Source organism: Anopheles coustani, chromosome 3 (genome assembly GCF_943734705.1).
Source record: "Anopheles coustani chromosome 3, idAnoCousDA_361_x.2, whole genome shotgun sequence".
Classification (NCBI taxonomy): domain Eukaryota; kingdom Metazoa; phylum Arthropoda; class Insecta; order Diptera; family Culicidae; genus Anopheles; species Anopheles coustani.
Window position 1 is genome coordinate 5,590,242 of NC_071288.1, and position 22,259 is coordinate 5,612,500.

At 46.4% G+C, this 22,259-nt stretch overlaps 1 protein-coding gene across 2 annotated transcripts; it reads left to right on the forward strand.

Annotated features, from left to right (window-relative positions):
- The first annotated feature begins 1,829 nt into the window (after positions 1–1,829).
- LOC131272791 (band 4.1-like protein 5) lies at positions 1,830–21,391 on the forward strand. Of its 2 annotated transcripts, XM_058274646.1 has the most exons (8): positions 1,830–2,659; positions 16,289–16,436; positions 16,517–16,693; positions 16,782–16,990; positions 17,059–18,346; positions 18,440–18,552; positions 19,235–20,170; positions 20,571–21,391. In XM_058274646.1, the coding sequence occupies exons 1-8, from the start codon at positions 2,507–2,509 to the stop codon at positions 20,706–20,708; spliced, it is 3,162 nt and encodes a 1,053-aa protein (XP_058130629.1). In that variant the 5' UTR covers positions 1,830–2,506; the 3' UTR covers positions 20,709–21,391. The 2 variants fall into 2 exon arrangements, with proteins under 2 accessions (XP_058130629.1, XP_058130630.1); XM_058274647.1 differs by lacking the exon at positions 19,235–20,170.
- Positions 21,392–22,259: the final 868 nt, after the last annotated feature.

Sequence of the window (22,259 nt, forward strand, 5' to 3'; positions counted from 1 at the left end):
TGAAAGAACTGTAAGCTTGTCCACTCCTACGATCCATCCCAAACACGGTGGATTTTATTGAAATCCAGTAGTATGGAACTGATTTTATTTTACTTTAATCATTTAAAATTTCGTTGTTATCCCTGCAGTTTGGGTAGGAAACAGAAAAATCGCCTGTTTCAAACAAATCGTTTTCAATTGTCAAAAACATAGGCTAGGTTTTCGACGCTATAGTATAAACGGTAAGATGCCGGGGGCTTAAGGTGTCAAAAGCTCCAAAAAAGCTATCCCCCCTACCAGCGCTATAAGCTTCGACGATACGCCAACCAGTCGGTTACCAACGGTGATGCGGGGCGGTACACGTCGCCTACCGTACGGTTGTTGTTATTGTTGATCTTGTTGGTGTTGCCGTAGCGGTTCTCCTTCTGCTGTTTGGCAAGTGCTTCCGCTTCGTGTGTTCTTGTTCGAACGTTATTTCGTTTTTGCCTACCTCCGTCGCCACGGCCAACTGCAATTTGCAATCCATGTTTTTTTTGTTGGCCAGGCGGGACTTCTTTCTTGCCTCGCCGTGCGGCGTGTAGTAGTTTCTTCCCGTTGCAAAGGACACTAATTCATCAACGGTGGTAAAAATCAATGCCAATCGCTTTCTTCGTGGAACAAGGAAAAGAAAATGGGTAGAACAAACAAAATCAGGTCGCCGATGGAACTACAACAACGTGTCGTCGTGCCGATCTAATTGGATTAGGAGTAACACCTGCGGTACTGTTTGTATGGTGCTATGCGTGTTTTATTTAAAGTGTGCTATTCCGGTTACGTACGGGCATCCTTTCCGGTAATATGGGTTCGACTTGAAGAATGTCTTCATAAAGTGTGGGCACCTGACACTTCTCCGTCTCAGCCACAATTCGGCAGTCGAATGCAGTTCGCATAGCGCAGTGTGCAGCTTTCTTGATCGAGAAAAGAAAACGACCAAGACGACAGAGTGAGAAAGAGAAGGGAAGACAATCGCGCGCTTGGAGCGAAGGAGAAAGGAGCCTGGCGATCCGCTAGAATGAAGTGTCGATCGCGGTCGCCGTCGTGTCGTCGCGAAGTTCGAAAAGTCCAGAAGAAGCCACGACCACCGTCACCACCTCCCAAGTGTGCCGAAATCGATCTTTGTGGCGCAACCCGCTGGACTGTCGGCTAAGGAGGGGCGGACGTAGCGGAAAGGGATCAACCGGTCGCGTGTGTGACGGGGTCAGCTGGGGGTGGCGGTATAGTTACCCGTATTCCGGTGTGTGTGTGTGTGTGTGTGTGTAAATGGGTGCAAAGGGCTAAGGAGAAAAGCTCGTCTTAAGCTTGAAATAAAGTGCGATCGAGAGTAGAAGAAGGCAGCACGGGTGAAGCGGAAGAAGGCATCGATTGTCCAGGTCTGAAGACACGACACTGGAATATTTGTGCGCAGGAAAAGGAACGCGATCTAGGTGATCGTCAAAAAGTGGGTGCGAAGGAGAGATCGCGTTCGGAAAGTGAGACAAAACAGGGAGGGCAAAGAAAACAGCCCAAGAAATACAAGCGGCAGGCGAAGGAAGAAGCACAGAAGAAGCCAAAAGTGGTTCCACCAGGTAGGAAGGCAACCGTCGCCGTCGCCGTGTGTTTGCGATCGTCGTGCGCCCTCCGCTTCCTTAACGACGAGGGTTTGTGCGCCTATGCGTGTGTGTGTGTGTGGGGGTATTTGTCTGGTCAGCAAAGACGTCCAGTGGACGTGCGCTGGGGTGGTACACACAGCGAGAGCGCAAAAGCTCGAGACGCGATCGCAAGATCTCGCGAAGAACGTAAGCAAGAAAGGAAGGAACGCGATCGTCGAGCAGAGTTTCCCGCTGCTGTTGCATCGAAGTTACCCGTATTCTCAAAACACCCATCCAAGCAGCACACTTTTCCTGCTCCTGTGGGTTGTGTGTTTGTGCGTGTGTGTATGTGTCCACCACGGTGGTAAAGCGTCGTGGGCGCGGAAGGAAGTATTCGTGGATTTCTTCGATCGGTAAGAAGCGCAAGAAGGGCCTCCGACCGCCTGTGCAGCAGCGTTCTTGTGCGCGCGTGTGTGTGAAGTGTTTGGGGGGCGCGAATACGCGAAATCATTATTCGGAAGAGAAAAGAAATCGAAATCCCCTCGCGAACCGCGTCCACGGTTGGATTGGAAAGCAGCAGCTCTGTTTTTCGGACTGCTGGCCGCCGTCCTGAAACCGGAAAGTGGAGTGTACGAGCGACGTAGCGAAAGGAAAGAATCCAAACAGAGTGCGGGAAGGGAAAAGAAAACAACCCGTCGTGTCCCGGTGACGTTTGGCCTCATTCTGCACAACAATCCGTGGCCTGCTGCAGCCCGCGTTGCAAGACGAATCGGAACGACGATCGTCGGTAGCCGTCGCCATTAGCAACGGACGGAAGCACACCGTGCGCTTGTGTATGCACGAGCAGAAAGGGCGATAGATTTGCCCTGCCCCACGATCATCTCGGTCACCGGTAGCAGCAGCGTCATCCGGCCGTCAAGATGTTGCGATTTCTTAGCCGCCGGAAGGGGCGCAGTGCCGCCGCCGATTCGGTCGACAGCCAGATCAAATCGCAGCGCATTCCCACCAACAAGAACATGATCCCGTGCCGCGTGATCCTGCTGGACAACACGGACCTTTCGGTGGATTTGACGGTAAGTGGGCAAGCAGCGAGCGGAGCTCCCGCTGATCGAATATTTTCTATTTCTGCTTCGTTATCTACCGTCGTTTGCGCGGGGGCGAGTGCAAATGTTTGACTATCACCCTGACCGGGTGGCCATTTCCGTCCGCATCCGCCTCGTTTCGGGTCGTCAGGTAGAGATCGATAAGATAAGAAAGCACTTTGGTTGTGCACGTAGGTCTATCATGAAGAAACGTTGCGTGTTTTGATTTTTTTCTCAAGCATTTCAAAAGAATGTCCACTCTAAACGATTGGGTAGTCGAACTTGACTTATTTTCGTGTCGAAGGTAATACCATAGAGCATTTTTTTTAAATTACATATTGCTTGTTCGTGAACCTTCATCATTGTACGGTGATACAAACTTAAAACGCTTCATTATAAACACGTTAGTTCTTATAGTTACTTTCACTAAATTTCGCTAAATTTTAGCTCTCCTTTCATTCGAAAAATACAAAAAATACCCTATAATGTTAGGTTTAATTTTGAATTATTGATGGAACCATATTTAGTGTTTTAATATTCATATCCAGAGGAGCAATTTTACGTAACCACAAGCAAATAAATGTAAACTGTAATGTATTTTGCCAGTTGAAATTAACGAAATTAATCTCGCTACCGTATATCCCATTATCCTTTGCCAAAAAGAAGTACCTATTTTCCCTTTTTAAAAACTAAAGCTTGCTAGTTTTTAAAAATTAGCCTTTTGTTCTGCAATCGAAACGTAACCCTCTGATTTGCATGCTTACCTTTCACTAGCAAACCCCCTTTCTCTAACCCTTAATTAACCAAATTATTTGGTTTAAAAAAAAAAACCACTTACATTGCCTTCTAATCCGTTCCACATGCTAAGAGTGAATTTAATGTGCATCGTAATGGGCGCTATTGTAAAGGGCAGATCGGCCAACTCCCCTAATTAATCACGCAAATGTTGGTCAAGTACCTACCACACTGCTTCCCGAACGACGCTGTGCCGTTCGGTTCCTCCGAATGTGGGCCAATCATAGCCTTTTTCGTCGTCTTTCCAAAACAATGTGGGAAAGTTACAAGACACCACCGTTCTTCGGACACTCCTCCAACTTGTAACCCCGTAGGCATTTATCGAACATTTACCTAATGTTCAACACGATGTTGGCGCTCATGTAAACCCTGCCTCTTTTGTAATGGCAAATGCAAACGCTTATGGTCATGAAGAGTGGTGGTGGTGGTCATCCCGTCAAAAGGGGAGGTGGTGCCTAACTGCGCCACATTTTCAATTACTCTACACCCCACCGTGTATACACAAAGTATTTTCCCGACCAGCTGCTCGCTTCTGCGCTTCGGGTGAAGAGAGTGTGCAGGTTGTTTTAGTTAATTTCCTTGCTGATTTTAATATTAACCATCATCGTCATCGAAGTGTTCAGGTGTTGCATACTATCGCGGTGAATGTCACTGGTACAACACTGTAAAGCCTCATCGCCACGAGGGCATGCTATTGAACCTCCGCCCGATAGGTGATAAACACACTGTCAAGGCAGATTGAGGGAAAGAGTGGACAGCATGGCTGCATCGGTTACGTGAAAGAAGGTAGAGAGAGAGAGAGATCCAAAAGCAAACGAGGCAATACCATTGAATTGGATGCATTTTATCATGAGTGGAATGCAGTCTGGCGGAACATGCTTGACGATAACGTCGTCCGTTGCAGGAAGGCAACGTGTGGTGTGGTGTTGTGCGAGAACAGGAGCATCATCAAGGTGTAATGGCAAGGTGGGAACACGCCTTGGGGTTGAACGGTGACAATGTTTCCAACCAGCTGATTAAATAGCTACATTTTCTGCTTCCAATACACGCCAAGTTCCACTTGATGGCGCAGAAAAAGCCTTGTTGATGGGGCGCATAAAAAACAAGTTACCAACGTGAAGTAAGATTTTTAAAAAATCACCTTATTTCACCTTTTTTACGTGGCGAGAAACGTCACTCGAGAGATGGCGTTCGTCGTCGTCGGGTTCGTCGCTTGGCTCGGTTGAAGTCTTTCTTCTGGCGAGTGTGTAATCTGCTTTTATAAACTGCGCTTTTTCCCCCAGCGCTTTTTCCGGAGATGTTAAACACTAAGACACTCACTTCCTCGATCGTCGACCGTGGGCATATTGATTAACACCATTCCATCGTGTGACATCGAATAAGGGACAGGTGGCAACGCGAAGGAAAAAGCGAGGATTGACTTTTGATGCAACGTTTGTGTCGATGGGTTGTTTCTTTATTTTACTTCCTCCATTGCCAATGCAAACAAAGCAGTTTGTTGGAAAACTTTACTGTACTTTGTCATTTTAAATAAATAATTTAACTAACTGTGGTTTGCATGCCACAAAAATATTATAGTGTCTCGAATCGAGGGGATTTGTCGTAAAATTATTAAAACAAATTCTATTTTGTTAAAATTTCTTGGCTCTCAATGCAACGCAGTGACGCAAGCATGACCCATGGGGTTTCGTGTTGATCTGCTTCTCACAATGGCATGGTGGTGACAATAGCCGGAATTGCGTGACTCAAGAGACTTCCCTTCAATCCACGGTGAAAAACCGTTAGATCATTTTTTATTTCCGAAAAGCCCTTCGTTTCTTTCTAGCCGAGGCCAAACTTCTTCCGCCACGGTGGTGGTTTGTTTGTTTCGAACATTATACCGCTCGCATGGAGAGATTTTCCATGTGAAATGGCTTGGTTTTGCTGCACGTGTCGCTTACAGAACTAAAACCCAACCCATCTGGGAGGAAGCTTCCACCAGAGCTCGCGCGAGTCTTTCGGTGATGGGATTAAATTCGTCGCGTCTCCACTGGCATCGAGTTTCATGACACGCTCTTTCGGCTGGGCACTTTGGGCAAGCACACTCGCCAAGGGATGGCATGGGAAAATGGAGGAAAACTGGAAATCTCCACCTCGTTTCGAACGAGATTGTGCTCGGTTGGGGTTGGTGTGCCTTTTTTGGAGGAAGCATCCAATACTCCTCTTCTTCCCATTGACGTGGAGTTCCGACCGAACCCGAAGGGCATTTGGGGTAGAAGAAAAGCACCATGGAGCACCTACCTAAAATATATATATATATATATATCCCCCGTTTAGCCACCATCCCCCTATCGCTCATCCTGTCCTGTGCTCCGAAATCTCTAACCTCCTCTTCCGGCTCCGCGTCGATGGTGAGAATAATAACAGTTTAATTGGCGGTGTTGTTGGTTTATTAAAATCTCAACCCTCATTTTCTTGCAGTCTCACTTGCCATCGATCTTGCTTTTTCCACCCTTCGCATCCCCGTTCGTTGAACGACCTCGGCTTGTTTCTTGAGACCGGCCTCCAGCCAAGTGTTGCCTCCTCTTCCAGATGTATCATATCCCATGCTTACCATTTTCCATAAGCGTATCTCCGTTGCCTGCTGTCGGTGCCGCCCGATCTCTACCCCGTTGTGGAGGAATGAGTTTGTTTTTCTTCTCTGCTGCCTCTCGATTTTCCAGCTTTTCTTCCTGAACACTCGAGCAGCAACATCCGGAGTTCGACTTTGGTTGGTGCTTTGCGGTTGCGCGAAGCACCCGGATCCCATCAAACACATTCCACCCAAGGTGACTTTCAGGCCCTTTTTCAGGGAACCAACGGGAGAACGAACACTTTCCAGTGTTTTAACGAGCGGCGCGCGTTGAGGAGATGCGTTGGAATTTCATGATAACAGCGAATTCTCTGAAGCCCTGCTACGGTGCTTTTGAGAGGGAGTGTTTGCGAATGGTGGCGATGGTATTTGGACAGCTTAATCTGGTGTCCCATTTTCGTTAGCTGTGGAGTGGGAAAACGCGCACGGGACACGGGCTCTTATGCAACGGTGAGGCGCATAGCGTACCCTCCACCTAATGCTATCTGACTTAATGAATTTAATCGAGCAATAGTATAGCGTCATTCGCATCGGTCCCAGACGTGGGTAACAAAAAATCATACACATCGCAGGTCTGCGACTAGCGGTCGTCAAGCGTGCTTGTCGATCGCAATCATCTTAATAAGTCTAGTTAATTAAGATGTTTGCTGCAAAGGGCTGGGTTGCAATTTTATTTTAGGTAACTATCGAATGCGATTGCTTTTGCTTGCTTGCTTTTCTGAGCTAGTTTCGAGACAACCGGTCTTATGGTTTTATTTGCACATCTTTCTGGGGTGTGATGTAACAGTTTACCTCGAAAGCCGTACTTTATACAGCGGTAATAACTGCAAGAGGTTTCAATTCCCAATTTTTTCTGGTACTTAAAATTGCCATCCAGAGAAGACTTGTAATACAACCATATGTCGCAGCTTTGATATATATTTTTCTTGATTGGTTGCTCATAAATACACGTCTACAGGATTTCGGTTGATTATACTTTGCATTCTTCCTTCATACTCTATGCTTAATTAAAATGTCGATATCAAGGTGAACTAAAAGAATAAAATTTGTATTTTAAACTTGGTTTTACTGCTTCAATAAAATGACGTTGATAGAAATTTACCAATTTAATGTTAAAGCTAGAATTTCTGCCTTGGTTTTTGCTGGTTTTGATTTCAAATAAAAAGCGACTATTATGTTAAACAAAAAATTTCCTAATTTAATGGTATCTCCAATCGGTTGATCCTTATCGTTGTGCTTCGTTGTTGATGTCTCGCAACGATGAAGGAACTCCTGTTTTGCGCCACCCTCGTCTTTGGTAGAAATTTACCAATTTAATGTTAAAGCTAGAATATCTACTTTTCATTTTTGCTTGTTTTCAATTCAATAAAAAGCGACTATTACGTTGAACAAAAAATTTCCCAATTTACTGGTATCTTAAAGAGGCATCTCCAATCGGTTGATCCTTATCCATTGTGCTTCGTTGTTGATGTCTCGTAACGAATGAAATGTTTTGTGCCTCCCTCGCTCAAATTTTGCGTTTGCAAACTGAACGGTCAAATGAGCGATTTTATCATTGGCAACCCATACCGATGTGCAGGCGCTGTGAAAATCGGTTGCATGATGCGCTGTTGAAAAGCAAGAGACGAGGCGAAGTGCATTAAAAACTTGGTGACTTGTCGTTTATTTCACATCGAAAGACGGGTCTAATTAAAACACGTTTCATAAACATTGCTGCCAACCGCCACCCTTGTCGGACCAAAGGGATAGGATGGGGGCGAATACCACCTAAGGTAAGGGGGGACCAAAAAGCTGGTGAATTATGTGCATCAAATCTCTCGCAACGGAAAGCTGACAAATGCCTGACGCGCCGATTGCGTTTGGTGCTCCGCTTGAGGAAGGCAGAGAAAAAAGAAAATGAAGAAGACACGATAACAATCGTTTCGTTGCCAAATTTGCTGTCCATTTTCTCCCAACCTGGCACTCGTTGGCGCGCGCTAGGGAGAGAAGACCCCCTCCATGGCGGAGACTGGAGGAAATGCTGCTGCTTACGACCGATTTTCCATGGTGGTCTTATGGACGCTCGAAATAAACCGACCGGCTAATGCAATATGCAGTAAAAGCTCGGAAAAATTACCATCAAACGCTGATTGCAGGCATCTGCAGTTGGTTGGTTTCCGGCGCCACCACGCTCACAGTCCCCCCACTGACATTATAGCATCGTCTTTGTTTCCGCCCGGGAAGTGGCCGCCGGTTTTGTTTTTTTTGGTTGTAAAATATATTTTTCGAAGCCAAAAACTCAAACCCCGAAAGTAGTAATTATTTCCATAAGTAGAAAGTCTGGGATCCATCGGTCGGGGGAGGGCGATCGCGGTCGATGCGTAGCCGGGTGGAAGGGGGGGGGGGGGGGGGGGAGGGGAGTAGTTTACCATTATTTGTACTACGTATGTTTTCCACCATGTTTTTATGTGTGTTGACCGAACGCACGACGTCTCGCCAAACGCAACACTAACAACAAACACGGTCGAGGAATCGATTTTTGGCATTTGGACGTACTTTTCTTTGACTTGTGATGGAAGCTTCGGCGAGCCAATTTTACTACGTGTGGCGAAAATGAGCCGAGATTTAATCGCACCCGTGCAATTTGGCGGAACTGGAAGTGATTTACGATTGCGGCCTCCTCTCGTCTGCCACTGTCCAGCCGGAAATGTAGCTTAAATTTGCGGTGGCTTTGTGGTTCAACGACTTTTTCCCGAAATGCTTCTTGTGTCATGGGCGTTGGTAAAAATTTAATTTATACATTAAACAGTTCATTGTTATGATTAAAATTAAAATGTACCGATTGGATGGCTACATTATTTATACAACGAACTGTTAATGCTTGTTTAAATTTAATGCAATCATTTGAAGTATGACTTTTGCAATAAAAAATCCATCTCTTGCTAAATTTAATGCGAGAGAGATGTTTGTGGTGTTCGAAGAAAGATGCTTTTAAAGATTCACATTACTGAATGTTTTCTTGGCTTCAAGCTGCTATTCACCTTGGATGTGACTTACTCCCATTTTTGGCTTTAGTTTTGGTAATCCCATTTTGTTTATGGAAAATTTCCCGACGTTTCTTTTCTCAGCCGTCGGATGACGAAGAAAATGCGGACGCGTGCCAACCGCCCGCGCAAAACCCGCCAAAGCAAAACGAGATTAAAAGGTCGTGGAGCGCGCGGGGCCTTTCTGTTCGTCCTCCACCTTTTCGTCCCCCCTCCCCCCAGGCCAAGTTCCACGACGGAATGCTGCGGTGGCCAAATTGAGTGCGGCAAGCAGGGTGGGGGCCATAATTTGGGGGAAAATATGAAATAATTTCTACACGGTTCAAGCGTGTAAAATTGGCCCGAAAACTGACCACGGAAACGTTGAGCGAGATCCACCCCCCCTCCCCCTCCTTCCCCATCTGGTGTTGATTTCCCGCTGCCTCGTTTTAGCTCACGATCGAGTGCAAGATCGGGTTTGGCTTTGTTTTGCTTTCGGTGGGCAATCAGAAAAAACAAGAAACACACACACACACACACACGAGTAGAAAGTGACCGCGGATGAGTTTTTGCGGGTTAGGTTTTGACTGTAATGACGGTGATGATTATTTTATCGCACGGTAACGCTCGTCCGTGTTAAAAAGTACGTATTTTATCGCGATGCGTTGGTGGCGTTAAAAGAGGGTAACCAATTGCCGCACACATTTATGAGGCGCTCCACGTGGTTTGGGTATTTTGGCAAACGCTTGCAAAACATCTTGAAACGCCTGGAAGAATTGTTCAACGCATTAGCATCTTTAGTCGTGAGTCAACAGTCGATGATGGGCTACCGAGATGACGAATATTTCCTTCCAACTACGGCTTTCATTATTATTCATTACCACCGGGGTTTTAGTCATCGTCATCTGAAGAGAAGCAAATCAATCGACATTACCATAAACATCTTCTAATATTAGATTCATTTGCAGGTAAGCCACTCGAAGCTTCGAATGCGGAAACTAGCAAACGGGTTGCATTTGCAAATGTCATAGCACGAAATCTCAGCTGTTTGGAAAACGGGTTTTCAAAGCGGGTTTGACCCGAAGCTAACGGAGCCACAGGGACGCGGGAGGTTTTTCACCTTTCACATTAATGGCCCCGATAGTCCAGTTTTTCCCGTTCGCTGCAATCTCTGGGAGTGGTTGGCCGACCTGGGGAAAATGATTGTCCATCTGGGGGCGGTGTGTTGTATTTTCGTCTCGTTGCCGCTGGGTGCCTTCGGTGGCCCATTTTGTGGTTTACTGAAAATCGATTGAAGCATCGTTTGTTGAGGTAATCACACATCAGGATGCGGTTGACAAAGCCGAAAGTATCGATAGTTGAGTAGAGAAAAAGATAAATGTTTGGTTTCGTCTCCGCCAACTGGGCTCTACACGGTGGATTTTCTTTGACACAATCGTGATCATGAGTCGTAAATGTGTTGTGGTTTTTTCACCCTTTTTCTTCCATAATGCCACATCCACTCCTTCGACTCACCGGGACAAACCCAGCACCAGATGACGTAGTCGTCCTGAACGTGATCGACATTCATGTGCGAGGCGCAGTTTCTTCTGGTGCTGCTGCAACCCCTTTACATATACACACACACACAATCGATCGCCTTGTTTTGTCGCGGGTTCGCGCAATGGAGTTCGAAACCTTTCGCGAAACCAATCACTGTTCACGCGCCAAACCCGGGCCTTAAGTGAATGAGAGCAAACGCAGAAATGTGTGTAGACAAAGATTTGTTTGGCTGGCGTACCGTACCACACACCTTCCCCTCCGGTGGGCGGCGGTGGAGCGGGGTGGTGGCACAGAATCACATAACCTCTTTCCATTCCGACTGGTTGGACTCTCCCCCCGAATGCAACCCGCTTCGTCGGGTGGAGAGCTCCATGGATCCCCCCGCTTCCCCGTGCGGTGCATTACCTTGTGTGCGCACAACACCTTCTTCTTCAGCGCGTGTGGTACCTCTTTGGAAGATAGTGGCGTGATTCGAGTACCTTCTCGAGCTTATTACCCCGCGAAAGAGGGCAACGCAGGCTGTACGGCACAAAAGGTGCCACGCTTGTGTCGCATGGATCGACAGGTAACGGGAACTGGAATGATAAAAATGTAAATGCAAATAAAATTTCTTACTTCGGATTAACAATCGTAGCAATTCTTTTTTCTACATGCTGGAAACATAAAAGTGCAACATTGACGCATGCATGAAATCTTTGTATTTATCCACGTTTATTGAATTATACACGGATATTAGTCTTACTGTTTTTTTTTGCTACAATTTCTTGACAATTTTTATTTATCATTTATTGATCATTGTTTGAAAAAAATTAAATTTTACTTATGTTCAACTTTTACGAGTGCTTTCCGATTAAAAGTATAGCATACAATTAGAAAGATCGCGCAAAATAATAATTAACAAAATGTGACATCAAAAATAGAACCTAGATAATTTTTGTAACTTTATGAAAGTACGGCATTTGTTTTTTAAGTTAATGCTCTTAAGCTCCAAAGAATAAAAATTAGAAAATTACAAGTAAAGTCGTTTTAAGAAACCCATATGTTCCAAACAATTTTAAAACTATACAACTCGAACCCTTTTGGGGTTGAACTGGAGAAAGAGGGAATTTCCAACGAAAGAAAAATGTTCCACGAATTATGCCGGTTTAAAACATTGTTTTGTGCTATTTTATGTTTCCCAAAATGGAGATTTCTTGTTGTGAGTAGAAATTAAGCATGTCATAAGGAATCCCTCTCAAATCTCTCTCAAGAAACTTTTCAACGCACCAAACCATTCGGCAGCAAAAAAAAAAGGGGGTTCGGAGCTAGCGAAAAGTTCATAGATTTTCTTACGCCGGTTCGGAACTTCGTCTGCCTCAACCCGCGGCGTTTCCCAGCTGCGGATGCAAACATTCGGTGGTGATGGTGGAAATTGGTGCCCGGAGCACCGGTTGGTTCCACATTTTTCCCTTCCCTGCTGTGGCGGCGTTTGTTGGGTATCGTTCGCGTTACATAAGCAAAAGCACAAACATTATCATTGTTGACAGTATCCAGCCGGGGTGCCATAATTGGGGCGTTGGGCAAGCGGGGGGAGATGATCGCGAGGGTTGGTGGGAGTGTTTCTTTGTGCGGTCGACGTCTACACGCCGGGTTTGCGCTGATTTTTATCTGCAGAAAATTCTCCCTACATACCAACCGAAGCACAAGCAACACAATCACCCGTTCTCTCCCTATCGCTAGAATTTCCAAGACGATGGGAAACGTTTCGGCTGGCGGAGAGTGTTTGATCATTAAATAATGCTTAGTTCAAACGATGCTGTGTGTCGAGTCATGGAAAACATTCATTTGGCACGCAAACACAGACCTCCAGTACGTGTTGTACACCTCTCCCCCCCCCGGTTTCACTATCATAATTGGTTGCAAATTTATTGCTTACCCCTTGGATCGGTAGAACCTGCCGTCGCAATTTTGGTAGTTTTCAACATTTTTCGGTCACGGCACAGTGTAGTGCGTTTGTCGCATTCGGCGCAATTTTTCCGCTTACGAAGTTGCCGTGCTTCCCCCAAGACGCCTCGAAAGAACGTACAGTCTGTCCGGGCAATTAAGCAGACGGTTAAATACTGCGTGTAAAGCTATTAGGCAAACAAAATGGAACAAGCGACGAACCAACAAACAAACCACACGAAGATGCATGCGCGTTGTTTGCCTTGATGTGGTCTCATAATTGTAAGAAAGACCTCCCTGTAAACGTGCAGTACAAAATAACCAACCTCTTTAGAAGCACGTGCAGCATTTAGAATTTCCACTTTGCCAAACCGTCTACCAACAACTAAAAGAAGGGCAAGCTGCTCTCCGACGTTACTTAACAGGTCTCGCCTGTTCGATTTTATTGCTTGCTTGCTAGGCGATGACGATCGCATCGTGGCTCCGAAAACGATTACCTCAGCACAAAACGGTGCGCGGGGCATTGCGCTTGCATCTTACGCTGTCGCGCTTATGATGCACCGTAAAAGGCTAAAAATAAATAATGCGTGACGTCAGCCCATAGTCTCCCACCCCGCTCGATGTTCCGCGTGTTTGTATTTGGCTGTGTGTGTGTGTGTGTGTATGTGCTTGGGCTTTGGAGCCGGCCGTCGGTTCTCGCGGATGTTGAGCAGTGAAATCACCCTTTTTTCAACGTTCACAGCACGGAACTGGACCGGTCAATCGGTTGGTGTGCGTGTTGTGCTGTCTGCGATACCAAAGGGTGGAATGTCACGGACGCGTGTTTAAAAAAAAAACGAAGGGTGGTGGGAACAGATAATACGCCCCTTTACCGTTGTGCGTTGATTGATAACTCCCGGGCATTAATGGACAAGAAATGACTCATACAACCGAACGAATGGGGGGTGAAGAATGATCGCCGCCCCGACGATGGCGATGATCAACACATGGCGTGTACGTTCATGCAGGTGTGTGCATACCCATCGGCGAAGGGTTTATGGGAAACGCACCGTGTCCAAATATGTCACTCTCCAGTGCCGCGCTCGGTCACTCGTCATTGACATTGACCGTCGGGATCGAACTTCGAAAGCTAAAAAAACAAACATCCGTAACAAAAAAGGTTCCGTAACCTTCTCAACTCGAGCGAGGAAGAAGGGAGAGGAGGACCACATTGGCCTACCCTTCAACCGTGTACCGATTTTATTTTTCGGTTAAATCCATACCATTTAAACGAGGGAAATCGTCATGGCAATGTTTGGCTGGCGTTGGTTGGCATTTTCGTGTGCTTTTCCAAACCCCGCCACGGAGCACATGTTTGTAGTTGTGATTCATTGTGGCGGATAGGACATCCGCGGGCTTCGCGGGATCTTCCACCCGATGGAAAGGCAGGAGGTGATTGGAATCCCCGAGGCGATAATGGAAGAAGAGCGAGGTACTGTGTGCTCTGTACGCGGCGTTAATGCTGTCGATATGAGTGTCAGTGGGTCCATCGTGTTGTTGAACCTCCCCCCACTATGGGCCAATAGCATACTGGGGTGAATGTGCTCTTGTTCTCATTTAAAGATAGCTTAGATTGATTCGGTAATTTAGTATAATTTTTAGCAATCTACTCAAAGGAAACACTGCCTTCTTTCTTTCGCTAATCGGTAAACAATCTGATAGTTTTTTTGTCCTACCTAAATTTAGTAAAAGAAACTGCATATCTGGCATTAACCATTCGTATATGAACTAAAATGTCTAATCTAGAGATTGAATTAAACTGAACGTAGCCTGAGGCTTCAGCAGTGCCGTAGTATCGTGTCAACCAAATCAATCAAAATATTTTGCCATATAATAATAACAATTCTTTAATTGTAAAGCCTAAAAAAATCTAAAAACAATATTTGTTACAAGACTTATTTTTAAGAAAACGTGTTGAAAATGTTGGGGTTATGTTACATAAAGTCGATGTTAAGTGCCTGAAAATGCAAAGGGTATTTATTTTGGAGCATAAATAGATCAATAGATCATTTCAATAGGTCAACACAAATTATCATATTGCTTCCTTCAATTGTTTAATAAAACCATAGAATTTTTCTTAAATTATTTTGGGAGAATGATTAAACTTTCAAAGTCACATATTTTACATAAAAGAAGGAAACATTTGTGGAAAACTCGTATATTTTATGCTGTATGTTTTATATTTGAACTATTTTTTTCTTGCTGACTGGTACAAAATAATGTTCAGTGCAATTAACAAAGGTCGAATAGAATTCGTCCCATCCCATAGTGCCTCCGAAGTTGATTGGATGGAAACCGTGAGGAACACATGAACCCTGCGTACATGCAATTGAGCCCAAACATGTTTTGTTGTCTATAGTTTTCTACTTCTTTCTCGCTTTCGATTCGATGACCGGAAAAAAGAAGCTAACCCTGTGTGTCTGTATGTGTGTGTGTATGTGTGATGCGCTGAAGGAAATGGAAGCTAATTAAGAGGCAATCAGGCTGGTCCCAAAGAGCGTCCATGATTAGCGTCGATTGAGCGGGTATGTGAGGGGGCGGGGAGAAAGAGGGAAATCATGCATCGGTTTGCATTGAAGGAAATCTGCGATTACTACCCACTTTTCGCCTCCCATCCTCCCCGGTGTTTTTTTTGTTTTGCTTCGTACATCCATTAGGCTATTCGAAGGTCCAAAAGGTTGTGCCGGTTCTTTCTTCAAAGCCGATTTTTCGAACCCATCGGCGTTTCTCCGGGTTTTCTCGCGGGCTTCATCGCGCGCTTTCCGTACACTGGCGATGGAGATGGAGCTGTTTCCACCACTTAATGGGGCAAACAACGATCCGGAGCGGGTCGACTCTCTTGCCTGTTAGTCGAAGAAACTATCACTTTCGCACGGCAAAACACGACCAGCGTATGTACGTTCTGTTTGACCTTAATTTTTGCCTGCACTTCCACCTTGCTGTTTATTTTTCTTTTCCCCCCGGGAAATGGAAGGTGAAACGCAGTGGGATGCATACGTCGGCTGCTGCTGCTGCTGCCGTGTGTCAGGGATTGATGTACGTGATCCGGTCAATGGCAATGCACTGGCCGACCCGGCCTCGGGATGGATGGTATGGTGTGAAGAAATGGCGTTTCCGTGCCCTGCGCACGTTTGCTCCTATTATTGAGAAGCGGGAGAAACGATATTTTCTTCCGTTGCTGTAGTCGGGAAGGCATAATTTATGGGTCACCCATGATGTTTTCCTTTGTATGTTGTTTCATATCGGTTACCGAATGGTAAATGCATTCGACGGATTGGTCCACAAAAAAGAAAGACTGTTTCAAAGAAAAAAGACCACCGAAGAAGTTATTTTCCTTGACTTTTTTAATGTGGTTTATACTTTTTTTCGTTTGACTGTCATCCGTTCTCATTCCAGTAGTAAACATATGATTTTCCTAGAGCAAGGTTTTAAAATGAAATGAAAAAATACAACATGAACAGAATGTGTTTCAACTACCTTGTTTAATGTAATGCATCAACAATAGGTAAAAATTCACACGATGCATTGTTCGATCAAATGTGATTTTCTTTTTCGTGTTATAACCCGCGACAAAATACCACCCTTTTTCTAGGGACACTCGCCAGGGGAAAAGTTTCGTTGAACATATTCTTACCGTTTGTTTTCTCGCAACAACCCAAACAACTCGACTGATGGAAATGTGTTTGCCCTTTCAACTATCGTCCACAGAAAAAAGCGATGGCCAGCGATCTGTACGAGCAGGTTTTCTACTCGCTCGATCTGATCGAGAAAGACTACTTCGGGCTCCAGTTCACCGACGCGAACAACGTGAAACATTGGCTCGATCCGACGAAGGCAATCAAGAAGCAGGTGAAAAGTAAGCTGGACGAAAAGCGGAAAAAAGAAAGATGTGTCCCGATGTGTTAATGCAATTTGCACTCTCCCATCCTCCTCCAGTTGGCCCTCCGTACACGCTGCGATTGAAGGTGAAGTTCTACTCGTCGGAACCGAACACGCTGCGCGAGGAGCTGACGCGCTATCAGTTTTTCCTGCAGCTCAAGCAGGATCTGCTCGACGGAAGGCTAGAGTGTCCGGATCCGCAGGCATCCGAGCTGGCCGCACTGGCATTGCAGTGTAAGTAAATCACCGTAGACGTGGAGTGTGGAACTAACATAGAACTAACGGGATTCTGTGTGTGTGTGTGTGCTTCTCTTGCTTGCAGCCGAACTGGGAGATTTCGATGAAACGGTCCACTCGGCGGCTACGGTGTCCGAGTTCCGGTTTGTGCCCAACCAAACAGAGGAGCTGGAGATCATGATTCTGGAGGAGTACAAGAAGTGTCGCGGACTGACGCCTGCCCAGGCGGAGACGAGCTTCCTCAACAAGGTCAAGTGGTTGGACATGTACGGTGTCGATATGCATACCGTTTTGGTAAGACAGAACACGTGACGAGCGGAATGAAGGAGTGGATTATGGACGTGTGTTTCTTGCTTCCACAGGGAAAAGACGGTTGCGAGTATCATCTAGGTCTAACGCCGACGGGAATCCTCGTATTCGAGGGCAGTCAAAAGATCGGACTCTTCTTCTGGCCGAAGATTGGCAAGCTGGACTTCAAGAAGAAAAAGCTCACACTGGTCGTAGTGGAGGACGACGACCATGGGCGCGAGCAGGAGCATACGTTCGTGTTCCGGCTGCACAACGAGAAAGCCTGCAAGCACCTGTGGAAGTGTGCGGTCGAGCATCATGCGTTCTTCCGCCTGCGGGCCCCAGTCAAGGGTCCGTCGGCGCGGCAGAACTTTTTTCGCATGGGCTCCCGCTTCCGGTACTCGGGCAAGACCGAGTTTCAGACGACGCAGCAGAACCGCGCCCGCCGGACGGTCCAGTTTGAGCGACGGCCCTCGCAACGGTTCGCCCGCCGCCAATCGCACGTCCTTCGGGAGCGACAGAAACAGCAAGCGCCCGCGGCCGCCCAGCCCGACCAGCAACAGCATCTTCTCCTGCCGCCAAACCACCACCACCACCATCAGCCTGCCAGTGGAGCCTCTTCGGCCGACGAAGGACAGCATTCTGGCACTTCCGGCACCTCGACTCCATCCGCGAACACGGTGATACACAACCACGTGCCGGGGTTGGGTGGCAGCAGCACGTCCGATATTGCACTAGGCGGAAGCACGTCGGCCGGTGGCACCGGTTACATGAACGGAAACCTGCCCTCGCTGAGCTCGAACAAATCCATCTCCTCCAGCGAAGATGTGGCGTATGCGAGTAGCAAAATGGGTTCCTTTGGCAAGGCGGGCTTAGCGCACGACCACGCTGCCACCGGTAGTGGAAAGCATCCCTTCGGTGAAGCACACGAAATGACCACGTTCGGGCGGTTCGGCGGAGCATCGGGGGGACACAATCACCATCACAGTCACCACACAGGTGGTTCGTTCGGCAAGGCTTCGATCAGCTCCGGGTTCAGCATCCACACGAACGGGACGTCTTCGTCCGACCGGGACAGCCAGATCGATACGCTGCTGAAGACGATCGCCAAGGACCCATCGCCATCGCTGCACGGCGTGGAGCTGAACGATGCTAGTAGCTTTAAGATCACCATCAACAAGACTTCCGAGCTAGAGACTAACAACGACACGCTGAAGAAGTTGGCCACGACGCCGGCCGAGAAGCCGAACAATCAGATCAAACTGTCCAACAATGCGGCGGCGGCCGCGGCGGCAGCTGCAGCGACTGGTGGGGCCGGCGTTCCGTTACCTCCCGGGCAGATCAAGTGCAATATTTTAAAGGGTAAGACCACCGGTGTGCTCCATTCTCCTGCTTTTGTTGCGTTGCACCATCCCCCGTCGTTTGCTTCTACTAACAAACTCATCTCACTTGCAGCACGCGTTGAGGAGGAACTGCATCCGAAGCTTACTAATCATCAGCTGTACGTGCCGAGCCAGCCACTGCACGACGGTCCGGAGTCGCTCAATGCCGCTACGTTCGTCTCGGTGGTACGTATATGTGTTATTTCGGCGATACAAAACCCGAGAACACACGTCACAAATGTTGCTCTGTGCTACGAACGAACGAAATCACACTTCACAATAGTCAAAAACCGAAGCACCACGAGTCCTTATCGGATGGGATTTCATAACTGCACCTAAACCATAATCTTTACCCGTATCGATGATCCTTTCTTACACACTCTGCACCATTTTATATACATTTATCACCCAGGAAGTGCACTCGAAATTAAGCCAATCGTGCCATATAATCATCCCATTTCTGCTTCCGATCCATTACATTTTGTCTTGCTAAATGTTGTACCGTTGTGTTCGCGATCGCGAGAAACAAAGGATCGAATGCTTGTCGCCTTTTTAAATGTATATTGTGTTCGTGTGCTCGTTTTCTCTAATGTTTTGTTTTATGATTGCAACATTGGTTATCATTTTTATTTTTGTTTTTGTTTCGTTTTGTTTCCCCCCGTTTTTTTTTTATGAACCACGCACGCTCGTCATGCGAAATATTGTAAAATGTGTTATGTATGTTTAATGTGTGTTTGCGGCTGTGTGTGTGTGATTCTTTGTTGCGGAATGTTTTGTACAATACTGGCATTGAATTGCTTTAAACATCTTTTAACTGTTCGTTAATTGCCTGCACGCACCACGATTCCGTGCACCTTTGATGAGATAGGGTGGCGATAAGCTAACACTAAATCTAACCGGTACGACCACTCCGACGACTCCAACGGTGGGAAGCAGCGGTAGCAGCCACACTACGATCACCAGCATGGTCAGCTCTCCGAGTGACGCGACAGCCGTGCGTCGTTTGCCATCGCCCACCGGAATAATGGGTACGTCCGTGAGCAGTTTCCTTCCTTCCACGACGCTGGTGTCCACAGTTTCCACTACGACAAAGGCAGCAGCAGCAGGAGCTTCCGGTGGTTCGGGCGGTGCCATTCTTACCGTAGAGTCTCCAACGCTCCCCTTTACCAACGGGATCGCTGCACTGCCAGCGCCATCGCTCACGACCGACACCGTCACGGTGACGCACTTTTCCGAGCAGAAGGGTGGTGTGGTGGAAAAAATAAGCGTTCCAGTGGCATCGTCATCATCGTCCTCATCGTCCTGCAGCAGTCCGGTAGCCGTCGGATCGGATGCGGACGTCGACAAACTGCTGCGCAACAATGTCAACAATCCGTTCCTGAACATGTCCGGCCCATCGTCACCGGTGCGCCCCAAGTCGACCAATCCGTTCCACAACCTTTCCGGCGGGGCAAGTGGTGCAGCGTCGTCCTCCTCGTCCTCACCATCTATCGCGATGATGACGACGACGGTAGAAGATGCACCGGCGACGCCGACAGACTCGGTGACCATCGCCACATCGGTGGCCGAGAAAATGCCACCCACGCCAACAGTGCGCTTAAGCGAGTTCAAGAGCAACAATCCGTTCAAGGTGGACGAACTGGTTGAACAATCGGGGGTACCTGGGGCAGAGTCGTCGGATCTAAACCGGAAATCACCATCGTACACCACTGTCAACGGGGCAGCACCAGGCATAGATCGTGATGTGATCGATAGTAATGGCGTGACGACGTCCACCGGCACTGGTGCCTCGGTCCTTCTGAAGGTTTGTGACGTTTTTTGTGTTACCGATGTTGTACTGTACTGTAGCCAAACCACTTACTAATGTTCCTAGAAAGGGAGGGGTGCTACTATGTACCCCAAAGTCCTTGGCGAACGGACTGGTAAGTAGGCCGCGACTAACACCGTATATGCTTGAGTAGTTTAGTTTTTTTTCTAATTGTTCGTCTTCATGTTCTGTTGTTGCTTGTACTAATGTGTAATTTGAGTTTGGTGATCGTGGACACATAATGTTATGCTAAATTCATCTATCAGCATGAACCCTCTGTATATTGTAAACTAGAAATACTCCACACGATACCAGTTCAATAGAAATCTTTTGTCAACCAAAAACAAAGCTCTGCAAACGTCTTGTTCATTAATGTTTCTACCCACTCTCATCGCAGGATCGGATGAAGGAAAACATCAAACCGTCACCGGTGGACATTTCACCGTGGTTAGTCTCGTCCGACGTAGTGACCGGTCCGACGAAACCGAAGGAGGCAACGATTATTCGTAAATCGGTTATTACAACGCAGTTGTAATGCAGCATGCTGCCGGATAGCGCCGGATTGTCGATCACCACTCATAGGGATCGAAACGTATTGGCTTAAGTGAACGCATTTTTGTTTGCATCGATTCATACAAAGGAATTATCCATCCCAATAGGATTGAGGAACGAGGGAGGAAAAAAAAACAGGAAAAGAAATCATTTAGTATTAGTTGTGATCTCAGTACATTCCATTGTGGTTGAAACGCACCGAAGTCGCCCAAAATACAGTTGGCTCGCGTGTCTCACCATGAAACTAGCTACTGAAGTGAAATGAAGTGAAACAACGAATTTTAAAAATAGATTTTAAAACCGGTGGCGCCTTGCAGTTCCGTCGGGTAAGCTGCGACGATGTATCTCCCCTTCATTTTCTTTATTTAAAAACGTAACAGTCAAAACATTGCGTCCAGTAGGGTTTGCGCATTGGATAGAAATATGAACATGAGGCCTTGAGGTTTGATAGAATCGTAATCGTGTATTAATGGAAGGGACTAACCGAGCGGATCGTAGCGGGACGATAGAGGAAGTGTTATTTGGCAAAGCTTTTCGAAAATACATAGTAACTATGTGAGTGCCTGTGTGAGAGATAGTAGCAAACTGATTTTAATACCTGAGTAAAAACGTTTGGTAATGCAGAAAACATATTCTAATTGTTGAATAAAAGTTGTATAATTTATATTTTCTCCCTTTTTCATAAATAATCCCACGAAAGATCATTAAACGCATTGTACTAGCAGTTTGCCTTAATGTATGCAACATACGCTACACGAATGTACAGTCTTTTACCGTTAAATTCGTCTTTCTTAACCTTTTGATGAAATGAATTTCTTTTTATGATTCTTGATTGGTAGTGCCACTGGGCGATGGTTGGCATTTTTTTATTTGAAAAATATAAGCTGATCTGAAAAAGAATAAACGACGTAAACTCGGAAAAATATTTGAGAATAGGCCACCAAAAGATTGAGTTCCATCGGTAAGGGAGTTATCTAGCTGAACAAACGCGTTTCTATTGTTATAAGCCCTACATTCAATTCAATTTCAAACATTCAAAGTTCTAATATGCATTCCTTTCAGCAACGAAATCAGCAATTTTATTGCTTTCAATATTAATTTTGAGTTATACTTCTTTTTTGATATTGTAATTTTGGATCGATGTGTGTTCAATTTAAAGTACGAACAAATTCAATATCATCTAAGTATTGAATAATAATGGGATTTGTTTGAAGTCATGCTGTGATAGAACGAACAGAATGCGTGTGCACTACTATATTATCAGCCAAAACCAACTACTACTCATAAATGCGTGCCCTTATCGTCGTGGGGATCAATGCTAGCGGGAACTTCGCGGCCCAACTTCTCAGAAATGAGAATGCTGAATGATGCCGTTTATCTAATCGGCTCGCCGGAACACAGTTATCGGGCATAAGTATTTGTTGAGCACCCGGCAACGTATTAGGGCTGTACAATTTGTTTGCCTATCTCGCTATCGGCGGTATCGATTGTGGAAGGTTGAAGTCATCGAGGTGCCGGCAAACCAACACCAGTC

Bases quoted from the DNA above. Each gene is read 5' to 3' on its own strand.
- LOC131272791 (XM_058274646.1), top strand. From the start codon at position 2,507: ATGTTGCGATTTCTTAGCCGCCGGAAGGGGCGCAGTGCCGCCGCCGAT. The intron at 16,437-16,516 runs GTAAGCTGGACG...ATCCTCCTCCAG, and splicing joins AATCAAGAAGCAGGTGAAAA to TTGGCCCTCCGTACACGCTG. The intron at 18,347-18,439 runs GTAAGACCACCG...TCTCACTTGCAG, and splicing joins CAAGTGCAATATTTTAAAGG to CACGCGTTGAGGAGGAACTG.